General features: G+C 43.5%; 1 protein-coding gene across 5 annotated transcripts in view; it reads right to left on the reverse strand.

Moving 5' to 3' along the window:
• Positions 1-20,918, reverse strand: part of Npas2 (neuronal PAS domain protein 2) — a 180,010-nt gene that overhangs the window by 8,086 nt on the left and 151,006 nt on the right. For all 5 annotated transcript variants that reach the window (XR_004772363.1, XM_027386795.2, XM_027386794.2 and 2 more), the window contains 4 exons: positions 18,804-18,950; positions 11,287-11,481; positions 8,693-8,883; positions 7,947-8,039 (listed from right to left, as the gene is read on the reverse strand). Coding sequence is in view for 4 of the 5 variants with exons in the window: in XM_027386795.2 (XP_027242596.1) it covers positions 7,947-8,039; positions 8,693-8,883; positions 11,287-11,481; positions 18,804-18,950 (626 nt within the window). In the remaining variant the exon portion in view is untranslated. The remainder of the gene's footprint in view (positions 1-7,946; positions 8,040-8,692; positions 8,884-11,286; positions 11,482-18,803; positions 18,951-20,918) is intronic.

Genomic DNA, 20,918 nt, shown 5'->3' on the forward strand with positions numbered 1-20,918 from the left:
CACTGTACTGGTTTAAATTCTGTTGCTTTGATAAAATACCCTGACAAAAAACAACTAAGAAGAGAAAGGATTTATTTAGTCGACAATCCCAGGTTACAGGTTACAAAAGGGAGGACAGTGGCAGGAGCTTGGAGCAGCTGCCACATCACATCCATAGTCAAGAGCACAAAGAAATAAATGCGTGTGTGGTTAGTTGCAGGCTCTCTGTCCTGACTGGATTTTTCCACTCTCACACAGTTCAGGACTCCCTTCCTTAAGAAGACCCACAGTGGGATGTGTCTTCTTACATCAATTAATTTAATGAAGACAGTCTCCCACAGACATGCCCACAAGCCAACCCAATGTTGGCCTCATTGAGAGTCACTTATTTACTGAAATAAGTAAAATGCTAGATGAGGCATTCAAAAGTTGTCTAGTAAAAAATGAAAAGAAATTTTAAAAAATCCCAAAGAAAATACAAACAAATGAATTCAACTTAGGATCTGGGCAGGAAAGCCAGCCACACAGAGGAGGCAGCAAAAGAGATGATAAACCCACCTTTATAGGAAGAGTAATAAATTGGTTGGCCTCATTGAGAGGCCTCATTGAGAGGCCAACCAATTGTTGGCCTCAACAATTCCTCATTGAGACAATTTCCAAAGGTTATTTTAGGTTGTATCAAGTTGACAGTTAAAGCCAACCATCACAACCCCTGAGCCAGCACTTCGAGAGACACTAAAGGAATACTGTGTGCCCAGGAGGAATCTTAATCACAAGAGCAAATGAAAGAATACATTTTATAAGATGAGCAGATGAATAAAGAAATGTTAAGGACTCCATCTCATTCAACAAAGCAAATCAGTGAAACTTAATTCTAAAGAAAAGAACAAACAACAGTCCAACAAAACAGAAACAATCAACAAAACTCCAGGAATTAGCAAACATCTCTCAATAATAACCTTAAATGTAAATGGACTCAACTCACCACAAATAAAGAGATACAGATTCGATGACAGGGTTAAGAAGACAGGATCCAGCATGGTGTTGCTTCCATGAAATAAACCTCTATAGCCAAGACATGCACTGACTGAGTGTGGAAGGGTGGTAGTTAATCTAGTGAGTGTGTAACAGCTGGAAACCAGGTGCTGCAGCTATTCTGATGGTGGATAGTCTTCAAACCAAAATTAGAAGAAATAAAAAGGCCACCATATATTAACAATGAGAACAATATATTAAGAAGACATAATAATTAAAAATATATGCACCAAATGTTGGTCTCTCAATTTCATAAAACAAACACTAATGAGCATTAAAGGACATTGGATATGTCCTCATGCAGTAATAGTGGGTGACTTCAATACTTCACTTTAATCTTCAGATAGGTCATTTAAACTGAAAGCCAACAAAGAGTTCTACAATTAACCACGCTACACAGGCTGGAGACATAGATCAGCAGTTAACAGCACTTGCTGCTATTCCAGAGGATTGTAGTTAGGTTCCCAGCACCTGTGAGTGCCTTACAGCTGCCTGCAACTCCAGCTCCAGGGAATCTGGTGCCGCCTTCTGGGCTCTACAGGCACTGTGCACAGGTGGCATACACTCTCACTGATAAATACATAGACTCATAAGCATGTTTTTAAATCTTAAAAACTATATCATAGGCTAGTTATGGTGGAGCAAGCTTTAATCACAGCACTTGGAAGGCAGAGGCAGGTAGCCCAAAACAAATGAACAAGCCTACAAAGCCCAACACACTAGATCATAGATCAAATGGATTTAACAGATATCAACGAAATATTTTATCCAACATATGTGGTTTTCGTATTTTTCTCAGCAGCTTATGGAACCTTCTTGAAAATAGAACACATTCTAGACCACAAAGTAAGTCTTAACAAATATAAAATATTTGGAACAATTTCTTGTATTTAAAAGACCATAATGGAATAAAATTAGAAATTAGTAGCAATAGAATTTCTAAAAATTAAAAATACTTGGAGACTGAATAGAACATTCATGAATGATCAGTGGGTTGCTGAAGAAAGGGAAGGGAAAATTCTAGGATCAAATGAAAATAAAACACAATTTACCAATCTTTGGGGTACAGTCTAAGAGGGACAATTTATAGCTATGAGTGATGACTTTAAAAATTCAGAGATTTCAAATAAATATCCAATGATGCACCTTAATGTCTTAGAAAAACGAAAATAAGCCAGGCATTGGTGGCGCAAGCCTTTAATCCCAGCACTTGGGAGGCAGAGGCAGGTGGGTCTCTGTGAGTTCGAGGCCAGCCTGGTTTCCAGAGCGAGTACCAGTATAGGCTCCAAAGCTACACAGAGAAACCCTGTCTCGAAAAAACAAAAACAAAAACAAACAAACAAACAAACAAAGCCAAAACCCCAAAGCATTTGGTAGCAAGAGGTAGTCAAGATTAGGACAGAACTGAAATGGAAACTAAAAGAACATAGAATCAATTAAATGTAAAACTGGCTCTTTGAAATGATAAACAAGATTGACGGGGGTGGGGGGTGGGGGGGGTGGATGACCTGAATTAATCTAGTTAGAGATGATAAAGAAATGTTAAAATCATTACAATTAAATTCAGAGGATCATAGGAAATACTTGGAAGGCTTATAGTACAGACAAACAGCCCTGGAAAAATCTAGAAGAAATGGATAGATTCCTACAAGCATATGGTCTACCAAGATTAAACCAAGCATATATAAATAATATAGACAGATCCACAGCAGTCAACAAGGCTAAAACAGTAATTAGAAGCATCCTAACAAAGAAAATCCCAGAACCAGGTGCAGTCATTGCTGATTTCTTCCATTCTTTAAAGAAGAGCTTATGACAATGCTCTTCAAACTTCCATAAAAATATGAAGGGAAGGAACATTACTACATTCATTCTATGAAGCCAGTACTACCCTGATATTAAAACCAGATAATAACATACACATACAGAGACAGAGACAGGGAGATGAGAGAGACAGAGAGACATAGAAAGAACTATATAGGTCAATTTCCCTGATGAATACAGATCACATAGTCTCAATAAAATTCTTGTGAACTTAACTCAAGAACACATTAAGAAGAACATATACCATGACCAAGAGAGGTTCAACATACGCAAATCAACAAATGTCACACAGCACATAAGTATACTCAAGGACAAAAAAATCACAGGATCTTCATACAGAAAAGACCTTTGAGAAAGTTCAATATTCCTTCATGAATGAATTAGTTCTTTATGAAGAAATTAGAAATTGAAGGCTCATAGCACAATTTAGTAAAGGGTTTATATAGAAAGCCTATAGCCAACATTGTGCTATATAGGGAGACGAAAAGGATCCCCCCCAATCAGGAATGACACAAGGGTTACCATTCTCATCACTCTTATTCAATCATGTGTTTGAAGTCTTACTAGAGAAATAAGAAAGAAAGAAAAGGGATACCAGTAACTGATGGAAGCAGAAGCAGAGAGCCACAGCTAAGCACTGAGCCCAACTCCTGGAATACAGTTTCAGAGATGGAGGAGTGACCAACAAAGGGATCAAGACCTTGCTGGGGAAACCTGCAGAAACAGCTGACCTGAGAAAGTGGGAACTCATGGACCCCAGTCTGACAGCTGGGGAACCAACATAGGACCAAACCAGGCCCCCTGAAGAGCCTTCAGCCAGTAGCTGATGGAAGCAGAAGCAGGCACCCACAGCTATGCACTGAGCCATATTCCTGGAATCCAGTTGTAGAGAGGGAGGAGAGATGAGCAAAGCAGTCAAGACCATGCTGGAGAATGAGCTGATCTGACCTAGTGAGAGTACACGGACCCCAGTTCAATGCTGGGGAACCAGCATTGGACTGAACCAAAACCTCTGAATGTGGGTGCCAGTTAGGAGGCCTGGGCAGGCTATGGGGCCTCTAACAGTTGAGCCAGTGTTTATCCCTAGTGCACACTTTGGGAGCCCATTCCCTATGGAGGGATACTATTTTAGCCCAGATACACAGAGGAGGGCCTAGGCCCTCCCACAAATGATGTGACAGACTTTGATGATTCCCTCCATGGAAGGCCTCATTGTCCTTGGAGAACAGGTGTGGGGGGGTGGTAGGGGGCATGGGAGGAGGGGAGGGAGAGGGAAAGGGGGGATTGATATGTAAAATGATTGTTTCTAAATAAAAAAGAAGAAAGAAAAGGGATATAAATAGGAAAAGGTGAAATCAAATTTCCCTAATTGCAGATCACATGTCATATATTTAAAGATGCTAAAGAGTCTTCCAGAAAACTCTTAGACATGAGAAACAATTTCTGCAATGTAATACACACAAAATTAACTTACAAAAGATGGGCAACATTTCTATATACCAAAATGCATTTGCTAAGAAAGACAACAGAAAAAAAAAAAAAACCTCATTTGTAATAGCTTTAAAATACCTAGGTAAACTAATCCTAAATCACTAAAAATGACTAGCAATAAACCTAACTAAGGGTGTAAGAGACATCTACAATGGAAACTTTAAGACACTGAAAAAAAAATTGAACAAAGCACTAGAAAGCGGGGGGAGGGGGGGGAACAACCTCCCACACTCATGGGGACATTGAAAAAGTTAACACCTTGAAATGACTACATTACCAAAACTGATCTATGGGTTCCACATAGTCACTATAAAAACTCCAGTGTTGCCCTTCACAGAAATAGAAAAAAAGTCCAAAAAATTAATATGAGACACAAAAGACCCCAATCAACAAGAGCCATCCTGGAGGCATGACAAATTACACTTTAGTGCCATAGTAACAGCCTACGGGTACAGAAGAATGTGGACCATGGAATAGAATAGAGGAGACAGATACAAACCCATACAACTAAGCCAACTAAATCTTCAACAGATGTGTCAAGAATTTATACACTGGACAGAAGATAGCATTTTCAAAAACTAGTTCTGGAAAAAGTAGATTTTTCACAGGTAGAAGAAGGAACTAGATCCGGATCTTGCACTTTGAACAAAATCAATTCAAAATTGATCGAAGACCACAGTTAGTAGCACTGGAAACCTCGATGCTGAAGGAAAACATTTCTAGATACAGGCATAAGCAAGGCCTTTCTTAAAGGGACCACAGGACCACAGGGAATAATTCCAAGAATTGACAAGTGGGATTGCATGATCATAAAAAGTTCCTATACAGAAACTACTTGTGGGGTAGGACATGAACCAGCAAGAGGGTGGAATTGGAGGACAGGTAAGGGAAGTGGGAGGGGGATATATAAAAGCACACATGTAAGAAGATTTCATAACAAATTCCATTAGTTCATATGTTAAGTAAAAACCAAGAAAATTAAAAATAGAATTACCATATGATCCAGCAATTCTGTTTCTGGTTATATATTCAAAAGAAGTAAATTTACATACTTAGATATTTATATACCTATAGAAATATTATTCACAAAAATAGCCAGAAAGCAGAATGATGTCATGTCCACTGACTGATGAATATATCCATACAATGGAACACAACACCTTAGTACTGACACAGGCTAGAAAGGGAGGGAAACCTGAAAACATTATGCTGAATGAAATTTGTCTGTTACCAAAGGGCAAAGGTCCCCAAATAGTAAAAATCCCAGAAAGGCAGAGAGAAGGATGATGATTGCCAGGGGCTGTGGAAGGAAAGATTCAGACTAGGGAGTTCTGGAAATGGATGGTGGGGATGGCTGTGCAATGGTGCAAATGGACTTGATACCACTGAACTTTATACTTAAATGGTTACAATGGCAGATGTTATATAATATGTCAATGGCAAGTGTTATATTACGTGCACTTTATCAAGATAATAATAACATAAAAAGATGTTGACTATAATGGTCCATTATTGAGGAAACATGATTGGCCTTTATGGGAAGGTCTAGAAGAACAAGACGTTTGAAGACATTATAGGGAATTCCCTTCTGTGATTTTTAAAGAAGTAAATTCTCTGTATGAGATCATCTGTAACAGGCTTTAGTGCTTCCAGACTTCCCCTGAAGAGACTTCTGTGTGTATATGGGAGGCAGAGCTTGATACCCCTTGGAGAACAGAATGGTTAGGTCATGTCTGGAAGAGTCAGGAGGATAGAAATGACTGGTTTGACCAAAAATGGCAGTTACAGCTGCTGGAGGGGGAGAACACTTCTGGGCCTTGCCTCATTCACAACAGAATTGAGCCTCTCTGGAAATCCAACTAACAGGCATCTTTCTTTCCACTTACTTGGAACATTTTGGAAGAACAAGCAAAACCCAAAACCAAAATCCAAACCTGCTGCCTAATTGAGAACAGAAGCCGTAAATTTTAAAGATGGTTTTCCACAACTGGGATGCTTGCCCATACTTGCTCCCAATCCATGGGCACAGGGAGGGAGGCCAAGTATTAAGGAACACAGACCACAGAGAAAGTTATCCATGGGAGTCCCCAGACAGGGCCAACAAGGTCATCTTGAAGAATTAAAGCCAAGGGACTTTGTGCTCCAGAGTCAGTTGGAACTTGGCTCTGCCATAGGTAATATGTGACCTTCCAGACATCATTCTTTTAAAGCTCAGACTCTGCACTGATTGAAGGAAACAAGGAAAGCATCCCTCAGCCATAGAATAAAAGGGAATAACCAAACACTCCTGAGCTTCAGAACTGCTGTTATATTGTGATGGGCGGCAGAAGGCAGAGAAGGAATTCTTAGGGACAGTCCTGGGGGCCACTCGAGAGACTTTGCACTCCAGGCTTCATCAGCTAGCACTGTCCTGATACCCTTTGGACTCAAATTCAAACAGTGTTTACACAAATAGGGGTCATGTGACAGCCCCCTTCTAAAGGCTGGGCATGGTAGAACACACCTGTAACCTCAGCATTCTTAGGCCAAGGCAAGAGAATCCTGTCTTGAAAGAGGAGGGAAATCAAAATCTAGAGGTGATTTTTCTTTTTAGAAGCCCATTTTCCAGTATCATTTAAATGATTCGTCCTATGTCTCCAGTAACCCTGGTCACTACTAATTAAACAGCTGAGCAAATCTGTTCCTCAGTAGTGATAAGTGGAAAGAGGGGTGCTCTGGCTTGAGTGTGTTCCCCAAAGCCCATGTGTTGGATGGAAGCCCAGTTCCTTAACTCTGTGTTTATGGTCATTTTGGGTGGGGCCTTAGGAAGTAATCAAGGCTGGATGAGGTCATTTAGGGTGGTGCCCCCATGATGACATTAATGGCTTTATAAGAAAAACAAGAGAACTCAGCTGGCACACTGGCTTGCTCTCTTCCTGGAATGCTCTTCTCCTATGTCATGATGCAGCAAGAAGGTCCTCACCAGATGCTGAATAAGTGCCAGTACCACCTTCCTGGACTTTCCATTATCTAGAACCAGGAGGTGTATAAAACCTTCATAGATTACTCTGCCTGTGACATTTGGTTAGAACAATAGAAAATGCCCTGAGATGGGAAGGAGACTGTATCTCTGAGAGGGTAAGAGCTCCTATGTGTAGCATCTCTTCGTCTTGGGTGACAGTGCTGGAAGCATGAGGCAGGGAAGCTCAGTGTGGTTGTAAAGAACCCATTGGGGCTGGAGAGAGGACTTAGGTAGAAGAAAGGGCTGTTGTTTACTCAGGATGATAGCTAGGATGAAGGCTTTGAGAGCTGTTTTTTTTTTTTTTTTTTTTTTTAAATCCCAACGATGGCTGCAATCATCTTTGATGTCATTATCTCCTTCAGTTCTGGTCTGGAGCATGGAGAGTGGGTACCGGATTTTGTCTGTTTGCATGAGCATTGATGGCAGGAAAGCCCTGGGGAAGAGCCTCCAAAGACTGTGAGCACACATTGTAGGGCATCCACAGTGAACCTGACCAGGCCTGTGAAAGCCTGGAGTACCAGTGCCAGGAACATCAGGTCCTGGAGCATTATGTTAAGGAAAAGAAAAGGCCAGGCTGGGACCATGCTATATAGGTGTCTGTGCCATTCCAACCTACTTGACTTGCCGTCCAGTCCTGCTGACTTCTGAGGGCTGCCTGGCATCACAGGACCCGGGCATCATGGGCTGGATAGGCTGGCTCAGCAACAGCCTTTGAGCAGAGAAAGAGAAAAGGGACATTACAGTCGGCACTTGGCGATGGTTAGTTTTCACTGGCACCCTGATACAATCTGGAGTCACCCAGCAAGAGAGTCTCAGTGAGGGACTGTATATACTGAGTTGACCTGTGGGCATGTCTTGGGGGAGACTGTCTGAAATTAATTGCTGTGGCCAGATCACTGTGGGCAGCACCATTTTCTAGATAGGTCTCCTGAAATGTGTAAGAGTGGACTAATCAAGTTGAGTGTGAGCAAGCAAGTGAGCATGTCTGCATTCATTTCTCCCTGTTTTTGACTGTGGATGTGATGTGATTTGATGTTTCAAGTTCCTGCCTTGACTTTCCCACAATAATGGACTGTTACCTGGAATTGTAAGCCGAAGAAAATGCCAAGTTCCTTTTTTGGTAGAGTATTTTATTACAGACACAAAACTAGAACAGTATCCAAACTGTGGCCCCCGATGGCAGTACTCTGAGCCACACAATGGGTGATGCCCCTGACCTTCAGGACCCTAAGGTCTTCTTCCCTGCGTTCACCTTAGCTGAGACCAACTAGGGAAGCTTTGGAGGTTTGCTGTGCAGAAAGGACAGATGAAGGAAGAGCAGAAATGACCCTTTCCTGTCCTTTCAGCAGGGTGGTTTCATACCTGAGCTGCCGATCATGACTGAAGTCAGGGCTGGGCTGGCACTGGCTGGCATCCTGAGAGGTGGGAGCAGCTGTGGTAAGGCTCAGGCCTGGTGGGAGCACGGCTGCTGCGCTGCTGAACTGGGATGGCAGGCTGCTCACTGACCGGCCGCTGGCAGGCAGCAGCTGTGAGCTTCTCATTGGCTTTGGACCCTGGAGCATTGTTTAACAAGAGAAAGAAAGCTCAGCCTCAACCAGACCATAGCTTTAGGAAACCTCAGAGAACTCCTACCTACTGACTCTTGACTTGCCTCTAAGGTAGGAGCTATCAGCTATGCAGTGAACTGTTTTTATTTGGAATATCTTCTCCACGGGATTGTAAGCACCTTGAAGATTCTTAAAATCTCATGGCCAGCATTAGGCTCTCAGCAGAACTGAACCATTGAACTGAGATTTTTTTTCCTTACAAATTTTACTTCATAAACAAATATCACTTTGCTGTTTCTCTACCTCACTGGGCCTGTGTCTGCCTCAGGGCCTTTGCATATGCTGGCCCATTTTTGTGAAATGGTCTTCCATTTGATGCTAATCCACTCTCATGCCCACCCCACAGGCTTTGCTGGCACACAGTTCTTTCAGGGAGGCCTCTTCTGACAATCTGTTTTAATCTACAACCCATCTCCTGCCCGAATTCCCATGCCACCCTCTGACACACTGAGATATGTGTCCATTTGTATCTGTTCTTCCCATTGGGACTGAGGTTTTTCTTTGTACTCATGGTTCTCTCAGTGCAGGCCATGAAGTGAGCCTTCAATAAGTCTCTGCTGACTCAAATAATGAGTGAACGAGGGGGTGGCCTGGCCCTGATTTTTCTTTTCTGTCTGTGACACTGACTGGCCATTCCTATGGTGTACCTTAAAGCTTTAGATTTTAGTTTTCACGTCATCTTCTAGTATCTGCTTAAACTCTTCCTCGGTTTTCGCTTTGCCAAAATCCCCCTGGCCAGTCTCACCTATTAGTTTTGTGTTTTGTTTTGATGACTCTTTCAAATTAGAAGGTTGTGTTTTTAGGCAAAACTCTTAATTTGTATAAGGATGAACTAAGCTTTTTTTTTTTTTTTTTTTTTTTTTGGTTTTCGAGACAGGGTTTCTCTGTGGAGCTTTGGAGCCTATCCTGGTACTCGCTCTGTAGACCAGGCTGGCCTCAAACTCACAGAGATCCGCCTGCAAACTAAGCTCCCTTTTAAAAAATTGTTTTTGTATATTGATTTTAATTTTATGTGCATTGGTGTTTTGTCATGGGTGTCAGGTTCCCTGGAACTGGAATTACAAACAGTTATGAGCTGCCATGTGTGTGCTGGGAATTTAACCTGGTTTCTCTGGAAGAGCAGTCAGTACTCCTGTCTATGTGGATTTGTAATTTCAATCCCCCATAAAAGTATCTGAAAAGCATCACATCTGTACTGGCCATGTACAACTGTTCTATTATCCCTATGTAACAATTATTTCCATAGCTCTGTTGTTATATTATACATCATCTATGGGGCTGGAAAGATGGCTCAGCAGTTAAGAGCACTGGCTGCTCTTCCAGAGAGCCCAGGTTCAATTCCAGCATTCACATGGTAGCTCACAACCATCTCTAAATCCATGTCCAGAGGATATGATACCTTCTTGTGGCTTCTGTGGGTACCAAGCATGCAGTGCACAGACATCCATGCAGGTAAAACACCCATACACATAAAATTAAACAAACATCTAAGATGAGTTAAAATATGAAGGGATCTGGCATGTAGCACAGTGGTACAGTGTTTCTATGGCATCCGAGAAGACCCGAGTCTGATCCCCGGCATTGATAAATAAGTAAATAAATGATATAGGAGGATGCAGGCACATCTTGTGCAAACTCTGTACCATTTTACATAAGGGACTTGAGTCTCTTCACGTTTTGGCATCCATGAGTGGTTTCATACCATCCCCTGTGGATCTGAAGGAATGCCTTTCTGTATCCCTCCTGCACTGTCCACTGCCTGGCCCAGTTCCCAGATTCTCTACTGGATGAGGAACACCTTGAGGTCTACAACACCCCTCTTTCATTATTGCTCCCCAGGGAACAGATGCTCACTAGAGCCTATTGTGTGGTTGTGGAGGTTTCAGGAGAGGCAGTCATCTGCCTTCTATGCCATGATTTCCCAGAAGTAGGGACTCAGGACTTTAACTCTACTCCATTCAAGCGTCATTTACCACTAGCGATGTGGTCAAATTGTGAGGTCACTGGCAGTTTGTACTGAGTGGAAATGGCTGCAAGAGAAGGGTATTGCAGGGGGTCCTGAAGCAAGGGACAATGAAGAGAGGCAACTATTCACATGGCAGCGATGAGAGAGGGAGGACATGTGTGCAGAGGCATAAAGCCCAGGTACAAAGTACAGAAAGAGAAACAATTCAGCTCAGATCCTCAAAATGGCTTTACAATAATAGTTAAATAAAAAACCTACAACTGTACTTTTCTCCTAGTCCAGACAAAGGTGTGTAGGTTTCCAGAATTTGACAGCTGCAGGAATCAAGAGTATCTCAGCTGCATGAGTGTGCTAAGGACAGGATGTGGACGAGGGTGCAGTACCTGGGTGGCTATCACATTTGAGTCTCTGAGCAGGTGCTGGTTTGTGACTTGGGTCGACGTGATCTGCCCCGGCAGTGCAGTGTCGACCACAAGCTGGGACTGTGCGGCTGAAGGCCTTTGCTGCAGCTGCTGCTGAGATGCTGGTCGCTGGGCACCGCCGAAGCTCAGGGACACAGCTGGCTGCTGCAGAAACATCTGGGAACAGAAGAGAAATGCCTGTGAAGTGAGGGCCATGTGGGCTTCACGCGTGTCCACCATTTCATTGTCTTCCTTGTTCCCAGGAAGGAGGGAAAATGCTCGGAATCCTTGACACACCTAAAAAACAAAACAAAACAAAACAAAACAAAAAAACCCCCAAAAAACCGATTCCCTGACGCAGCAGCAGTGTGGGCCAACACATTAGATATGCTGTCTGGGTCAAAGAGACCTTGTCCCTGCCTTCCTGAGGGTCACAGTTAAGTGGCTGTATTCTGACAGTGACAAAGAGACCTGCATCTAGGTTTTCTATGCACAAACCAATGTACTTCTGAGGTCCAGGTGGGCGTATCGGTGTGGCATTAGAAGGGAGAGTCATCTTCGGAACAGAATGGCCCATCTGCTAATGGTGGGAGAGAGCATGGTATAGCTCACATCTTACTCAGAGTAAGGCTGGGTCTTACACCCAACCTTAAAGCTCTGACCAGTGACCAGGGTTTTCACCTGCAGTGAAACTTTCAATACAGGGCTGAAAGGAGAGGGGGCAGCCCTGCTTCCAGGGATCAGGCGACTCAGCCTTCCAGGCAGGACAACAGGAGCAGAGGCTCATGTCAGCAGGTCCACATCCTTTAAAGTTACACTTGTTTTATAACCATGCTTCGTTACATAAGCTGCCTTAGACATTTAAGGCTGTGACACATTATTAGTTTAAGAAAAAGCTAAGAATTCATGAGGATCCTGATTTAGTTCAGTTTGTACCGCACACAGTTGATCCTCATCTGGGAGCTTCACATCTCCAGACTCACCCAACCATAGATCAAAACAGCCCGGGAAAGGGTTGCATCTGTACTGAACCAAGTGTAGATGTTTTTTTCGGTCGTTATTTCCTAAACAATGTATAAGCACTTACATTATTGGAGGTGTATGGACAATCTAGAGATGATTTAAAGCAGGGGTGGCTAACCTTTAAGCCTATCTGGATCACACTGGACAAAAACAAGTTGTCTTGGGCCACATTAAAAAAAAAAACATGCAATAAAGTTACAAACAAAACAAAACAAAACAACAATTAAGCATTCACGATGTTTTAAGTGAGCTTATGGCTTTATGTTGACTTTGAGGGCTCACAGCTGTGGGTTATGGGTTGGACACTCCTGATTTAAAGAACACAGGAGGACGTGGGTCTGTTCTGTGCAGCCATGCTGTGTTGCAAGGGGTCTTGAGTTCCTGTGGGTTTTAGTGTCTCTGGGGATTGTGGAATCGGTCCCCTTGGACACTGAGGGGCAACTGAATCTCATTTCAAACAGCTGTTTAAGTGCTTCGACAGGTCTTTTTTCTTAGGTTTTTAAGTTTTCTGTATTGAGTACACAGGATGTCTGAAAGCTTCAGATATTTGAAATATTATATTGGTATTGGTTCTGGTAGTTAATATGAATAATTCACAGTTTGTTCAACTTGTAAACTAATTGGACATAGATTAAAGAAAAAAAAAAACTCCAAGTGAAAGCAATGCTGTTTAAGACCCAATCAGAGTTGCAAGTACGAACTGATGATCTGTGTCAAGACACCTGCCATACATGGCCCATTCCAAGCTCTCAGTTTTGTGCTTTGTAGTCTTTAGGGAGGGGTTGCTCCTCCTTGCCACTTGTAGTAGATTGAGTTGTAGTTCGTGAATCAGGGCAGCACAAACATCTATTCATCTCAGAGCAGCAGGCTCAAACCCACTGAGTGCCACAGGGGATCTGGAGAGGCAGGGCGAACCTGCATCCTGCAGCTGCTGGGAGGAGCACTCCAAGGCCAGCTTTCCCCATATTGCTTTCATAGATGAAGCCAAGCCACCAGTTCCTGATCCTGAGGGCAGCAGGTGGCTGTGCTGTGAGGTTTGGATCAGACACCCTTTTCACTTCACCCAGAAGTCTGCAGTTGTGAAATGAAGGCTCTTGGTTACTTTAGGGGCTAAAAGAATTTTTTTTACATACTTGATTATTTTTAATTAAGTATTTAAAATTTATTATTATTATTATTATTTTTGGGCAAGGTTTGAGACAGGGTTTCTCTGTGTAACAACCCTGGCTGTCCTGGAATTAGCTCTGTAGACCAGGCTGGCCTTGAATTCACAGCCTTCCTCGGCCTTCCGAGTGCTGGGATTAAAGGTGTGTGCCACCAACTCCGGGCTAATTTATTATTTTTAATTATGTGTATGTGTCTATGTGTGGATGTTTTCATGTGAATTCAGGTGCCAATGAAGGCTAGGAGAAGTTGTCAGACTCCCTGAAGTTGGAGTTACAGGTGGTTACACACTGCCTGACATAGGTTCTGGGAACTGAACTTGGGTCCTCTGGAAGAGCAGCAAGTGCTCTTAACTGCTGAACCATCTCTCCAGGTCTCCACCCCTTTTATTTGAGACAGAATCTTACCATGTAGCCCTAGCTGGCTTAGAAATGGCTACGTAGACCAGATTAGTCTTGAACTCACAGCGATCTGCCTACTTCTGCCTTCCAAATGCTGGGATCGCAGGTGTGTGGCACCAAGCCTAGCAAGAAGAATTTCTGGGTACCCATCACCTCAGGTTCAGTACCCACACACTGAAGCATTAGTGTTTTATACAATTCCAGCTATCTCTTAGCATGAGGTTTGTGAATAGCACATGGGATGAACAATATCTTATAGCTTCAGCACAAACCTCATGCTCAAGTCCAATTTCTATATTCCTTTTGGCAGGATATGGTTTGCTTGCTGACCAAGGGTCAAGTTAATGCAAGATTTATTGTGGCAGGCATTATATTTACCTTAAAGATGACATACTTGAATTACAAATGAAGTGCTGCTGCCTCTGAGAATGATTCTGGGCAATATTTATAACTTTTTCAGTGATTTGGTTTCCTCATTCATACAATACTCACTGTACTAGTTAAGGTTACCATTGCTGTGAGAAAACACCATGACCAAAAGCAAGCCTCAGTTTCCCTGAATAACCCCTTTAGTCCTGGCCTTTAGCTGCTACTGAGGCTGCACCTTCACCAATGGTCTCTTCTGACCCCTTGTGCCACGCCTCAGCTGCTCTCCATGACCCCTTCAGGATTTCAAAACCAGTACCACCTGGGTGACACTTACACTACCAGTTCAGCTGCCAGCACAAGGCACACAACCTTTGCTGCCCCGGGGAACACAGCTTCAGGGTGCTACCTCTGAGGAAACACTTTGGAGATTTCATCTCAGTGACACTGGGCTCTTCTTAATCATGACCAACTTATCTCTCCATCCTAACAGACCAGAATCCATTGTCCCAGCAAAGCAAAAGTTTACTTTAGTGGTTCTGGCCTCTTGTTAATCACAGCTGATTCTCCAGCCCCAGCTGACCAGACACCACAGCTTCGTCACACAAATGGCCTGGTAGAATCTTTTCTTCCCTCTGGAACTTCACAAGCCAGGTCTCCATCCTCTGCATTTCTCTCAACATTTATCTTCCAGGCTCCCACACAACAGCTCACCAAGCTTTGAACACTCAATGACTTTTCTAAACCAAAGTTCCAAAGTCCTTCCATAGTCCTTCCAAAAACACATGACCAGGTCTGTCACAGCAATACCCCAGACGGGTACCACTTTCTGTCTTAGATATTGTTGTGCTGGAACACCATGACTAAAAGCAAGTTGGGGGAGGGAAGGATTTATTTAGCTTATGCTTCCACATCACAGTTCATCACTGAAGGAGGTCAGGACAGGAACTCAACCAGGGCAGGATCCTGGAGGCAGGAGCTGATGCAGAGGCCAAGGAGGGGTGCTGCTTATTAGCTACCTCTCATGGCTTGTGCAACCTGCTTCCTTATAGAGCCTAGAACCGCCAACCCAGGGGTGGCCCCAACTACAATGGGCTGGTCCCTCCCATTGCTCACTAATTAAGAAAGGCTGGCTTCCAGCCATATCTTAATGGGGGCATTTTCTCAACGGGGGTTCTGTCCTTTCAGATGACTTCAGCTTGTGTCAAGTTGACATAAAACTAGTGAGCACAGTGATACTGACATCACATACCTTGGAAAAGGATGAATGAAGTCAGTGCATATTAAGTACTTAAGATGCAGTAGACATTGAATGAATGCTCGATGGTAACAATATACTTCAAATGAAAGAAGGAGATCTCTGCTCCTTTGACTGGGCATATAGAGATCTGATGGAGGTGTGAGTGGGAAAATATACACAAATAAGAGAACAAAACCTTTTGCTCAAACTGTCTCTGCTAGTGTCACTGAGCTAACAGTTTGGTAGGCTATGCTGGACCATCTGTGTATGTTCTCCAAAGATTAAAACCCTCGTTCTCTTTATCTTCCTACCCTCCCACTGCGCCACCAAGGGAGGTATACATATTTGGATAGCTAGATAGTTGCCTGTTTGGCTAGACGGATGGATGTCTCAAAGACCCCAATCAAGGAACATGTTATTTGTCATTGCTGAAGGCGTCCACTTACGCACTCATTTGAATAACCAGCAGAGGGTGCACATGCTCCAATTAAAAATAATAATAATAAAAATAAAAAGCAAGAGGCTACTTTCTCCTGACTGGAGAGAGTGCAGGGTCTCTTAGCACAGCTTGGCAAATGTGTGTCCTTCACATCCACCTGGGGAAAACATCAAACATCCCAGAGGACTTCCCCATAACCAAACTTTAAAAGAGTTCACTAGCATACACTTAAGTTCAGAACCAATGACGTGAGGCCACTAAACTGCAGTAAACAGCCCTGGCTTGTACCTGGGCACAGATGTCCATGCCTCTGTTTTTATCAACAACAGAGAAGGATTTCATGGACTTCTCAAAAGGGCTCTGGGATCAGTTTTATAGAAAATGTGAAAAAAAAATTCCTCAAACCAAAGTAAGAAAAGTATGTTAGAACAAATAGGCCACACTTGTATGCAATTTTTCCACTATTCATACCTGCCTAATTTTACAAACTTACAGGACATTAAGAAGTAGTCAATATAAAAACAATAGAAAAAATCCTGTATGATATGGCATCATCACCAGGCTTCAGCAACTGTCAATGTGTTATCATTCTTCTGTCTTCCCTCTCTGGTGGTATGTGGGGTAGAGATGGGGGAGCCTATAGTAATTTTCACTTGCTTATTTTTACAGCTTAAAAAAAAAAAGGATCACATTTTGGTAGAAGTTTTAGGATGTATTTAAGTCTTTTGAAAAGCAAGAAGCCAGGCTGTTGGAGGAGATGTTCTCTGGTTTGATTATCTGTGGATCTCCATGTTCTTTTGGAAAATTCCATTGTGAAGATAAGGACAGAGGAATGAACACAGGGAAAGCTTGCAGCAGAGGGTTTAGCTTCCAACTGGGAAGGTGTGCACTGAGAGCTTGGCACCCACATGGGAGGTGTACATTGGGGGCTTGGCTTTTATAAGGAAGACATACACTAGAGTTCCTTTTTTCCACAGGGAGGCACACACTGGAGGGCGTGGATTCTGCAAGGGAGGTGTGTGTGTGGGGGGCTTGGTTTCTACCAGGGATGTGTGCACCAGAGAGCTTATGTTGCATAGGGAGGTGAGCACGGTAAAGCTTGGTTTTCATAGCAAGGTGTGCACACCGAGGGACGTAGCCACAGAGAGGCATGAGTTGTAGGAACTGGTATCTACAAGGCTGGAAAGCACCAGAACACTGATTTCCACAGGAAAGGCATACACTGGAGGACTGGGTTTCCATGGCTCCTTGTAGAGCTCAGGTACCTATGTGCTTTGGCGTACATATATGCTTTGGGGGTTCACAAAATGTTCTCTTAATGGGGGAATATCATATTCTGTACAACTAGGCGCAAAAGTGATAGCTTTGTTGCCTGTTATTTTAAAACCTCTCTCTAATGTGGCATAGGCAGGAAGCAGAAAGCTCCAGGCGCTCCGGGGGATGTTCGTACGCCTACCTCGCTTTTTAGCACTTTCTGCTTCAATTCCCCCCCTTCCTGTTGGTATAAAAATTCCATTAAAGTAATTGAAGTGAGACAAGTTCAAGGCTACCAACCAGGTTATGAATCTGTGAGAAAAAAAAATACTGCTCTTGGGGAAGAATGAGTAACAAGTGGCATTTTATGAATTTGAGAGTTCGATGATGACAATGCTTTTAATTTCATGGAACTGCTACTGTGTCTACCCATGTCCATGCAGGGAAGTCACTGCGGCAGAGGAAGAGGTAGAGGGATTTTAGCTTCCTGAGTAATGCTTACAAGAATTCAAAAGGGATTCCCGGACTTTAGCGCAGGTATATCTTAGGTTGTCCCACCTGGTAAAAGTGCTATGCAAGGGCAGGAAGGGCAGGATCAGCAGGTGTCACCAAGGTCCCCTGCACCTTCCAGCAGAGCTGATAAGTACTTAGGGAAACAGAATGGCTAGAGAGGGTTCTGTGGCCTTCCAATGAAACCACACTGTCACTGTCATATGTAAGTCTTGTCATGCAGTGGCTTCTCAGTATCCAGCATGGTGTGTCTGTCACAGTGCTACTGGATGCTCAAGGGAGTTGGTGTGGTAGGGATAGGTGAGCAGTGGGGACAATCCTGTGGCCATCTTCCTGGGCTGTCTTTTCTGCCCCCTCTGTCTTGCTTAAGTTGGCTGCAAATGCTTAGGGCTCTCAAGACAGACTCAAGGTTAACTACAATGACATCTGCAGTTAAAGGCTGGGCCCAAATGATACACTCATAAAGTTAAACAGTCCTGAACTAAAATATGCAACCCCCACCACAGTTGGGGAATCCATGTAATTTATCCTTGAGATAGATCCAATGTGTCCCTGACAAAAAACCCAAGCCCCAAACAAACAAATGACTTAAAAGGATTCCAAGAAATGCATCTGGGTTTATGGTATACATGGCTGCTGTCAGACTATGTTGTGTCCCCACTGACTTCCACCAATGGGGTAGGAGGAGGTGACAGGCCAGCTTCCTCTGTTGCTTCCTTAGGCAGCAGAATGACTTCCGCGTCTGTTACAGAAGACAGCAGAGCTATGAAAACCTAGCTATAGAGGTACTGGGAACAAAGATGACCCAGTGGACATCTAGGCAGGGCAACCAGACAATAGTTTCCTGAAAGGAAATTAAGTGCCAACAGTAAACAGAAATGTACCCACAGAAGTAGGAGCAAGGAAGAGAACACTGTGGGAAATTTCAAGTTTGGCCCCTCGTTTCATTGATTGTTTCATGTGATTGGACTGTAGGAGTTTCCACATGCTTCCTAAGTATACTGGGTTCTGTGACACAGCGCACAGGGACTTGGGGGGATGTCCTGCCTGAACAGAAGTGGATCCTAAGAAGAGCAGAGGCCAGTCTGCTCAGGCACATCACCTGCACGTTGGAGTCCTGGACCAGGCAGAGCTGTTCCTGGATCTTGTGAAGCTCTTCCTGCTGCCACCGGATGTTGGCCTGCAGGATCCGCGTTCTCTGCTCCAGCTGGTCTTTAATGCTCTGGAACATGCTGAATTGCGCCGAGAACTTCAAGAAGAAGTTTAAAAAAAGTAATCAGATCAAAAAGCTATTTCAGCCTAAGACCACCCTTGCCACCATTCTGATCAATCTTATGCATTTCTCTTTCCTATCCTTCAGCCATTGCTCTGAGTAGCTCTGAAAAAACACTGCTCAGCTCTGAAGGAAGCAGGGCCTAAAACAAGAGTTTGGCATCCCAAGGGTCTCTAACCAACCTTCCTTGTGCTAATGATGGCAGTAAGTCCCTCTGTCATCGTAAATTTGATCCTAGTGGGCCTGGACCCATCAAGGCCTTCTCACCCTTTCACCATGCATCTCACTGTCTGCTTCACACGCTCATGAAGGAAAGAACTATGGGGAGGGACACGGTGGCCACCTGATGCTCACCTCAGGGATGACATGGGCAGAAGGGGCTCCCTTCCTGAAACTAAGATTGGCTTTAGAAAACTCTGTGCCTTCTTACGTGTCATCTCTGTTGACAAGGGCACTTTCCTTGCCAGAAATCAAAAGAGAAATGTAGGGGTGGCCTTCCTTGGGCACACAACAATCCCTGCTCTAGGCTTGCTCTCTCCTTTTTTTATTTCCTTCTCTTTCCCCTCCCTTCTTTTTGATGGTCTTGCGATGTAACCCAGATGGACCTGAACTCGTGGCAGTCCTCCTATCCCAATCTTCTGAGTGCTGAGATTACAAATGTATGCCATCAGACCCAGCTTGATGCCCATGTTTTGAAGAGAATTTGCTAGGCTTGCCTCATCTTTCTCCTTCTCCTATCTTTCCTTTCCTTCCTTCTTCTCTACCTCTATATTTCCTTCTTCTTTCTTTCTTTCTTTCTTTCTTTCTTTCTTTCTTTCTTTCTCTCTCTCTCTCTCTCTTTCTTTCTTTCTTTCTTTTTCTTTCTTTCCTCCCTCTCTCTCCCCTCCCTTCATCCTCATCTTCTATTTCTCCTTTCTTTTTTTTTTTTAAAAAAAAAAAACCAGTGACTTCTTTATTTTTTAAACCTCTACTCATACTATTTCCTGCTCTGTTCTTGTCCACTGTCTTTTGCAAATGTCCACAAAATCTGTTCTTTTTCTACTCTGGCCTTTGACCTCTCCTATGTAGCAAAGGAAGGAGGACATCGGAGTTGAGAATGCAGATAGAGTCTACTAGAAGACACAGGGACTCACCACTTTGGAGCAGCACAACAGTAGAAAGTGTAAGCCAGACATGTAGCTCAGTAGGAGAGTAGATGCCTAGTAAATACAAGGCCCTGGGCTCATTCCCAATTCTGGCCAAAAATAGAGCCTGCAAGAATGCTAAGGGTAGGTGCCATTGTTTGCAGAGCCACACTCATCAGCCATCTCCCAGGCAAGCAGACATGGGAACACTCTACTTCTTCACTGCAAATTTCATTTTTTCACCATAAAAAAAACCCATGCCATGCTTATTAGGGGTCAGAGTGCTGCATGAGTGTAGGGACAAACTGGACCTGAGTCTCAAAGACTAGGTGAAGCTAAGAAGCTTTATCTCTCATCTCCAGTTCTACCTCAGTGAGAGGGGCTTTGATATCAGACACCATCAAACAAAAGGTTCCTAGGCTACACAGAAGTTTAATCATGGCTGCTCTAGGCTAGCCTGCCCCACATAAATCACTGCTGCAATATAACCAATCAAAGCAGGCTTCTGGGTTTTGACAGAACATTCTACTGAGGGAACAACCAAGCCACACTAGGTATTCAATCCAAAAAACAAGACACAAAGCTTCTGTGGTGGGTTCTATATGGTCTGGAATTGTCAGGGCCTCATGGGAAATTCTAGAAGAGCTGGCAGTAGGGTGGTTCTGATTGGGCATGATAGGGGACTACAGGAGCCAGTGTGTTCTCTCTCTCTCTCTCTCTCTCTCTCTCTCTCTGTCTCTGTCTCTCTCTCTCTCTCTCTCTCTCTCTCTCTCTCTCTCTCTCTCTCTCTCTCTGTGTGTGTGTGTGTGTGTGTGTGTTA

This window comes from Cricetulus griseus, assembly GCF_003668045.3.
Source record: "Cricetulus griseus strain 17A/GY chromosome 1 unlocalized genomic scaffold, alternate assembly CriGri-PICRH-1.0 chr1_1, whole genome shotgun sequence".
Lineage (NCBI taxonomy): Eukaryota > Metazoa > Chordata > Mammalia > Rodentia > Cricetidae > Cricetulus > Cricetulus griseus.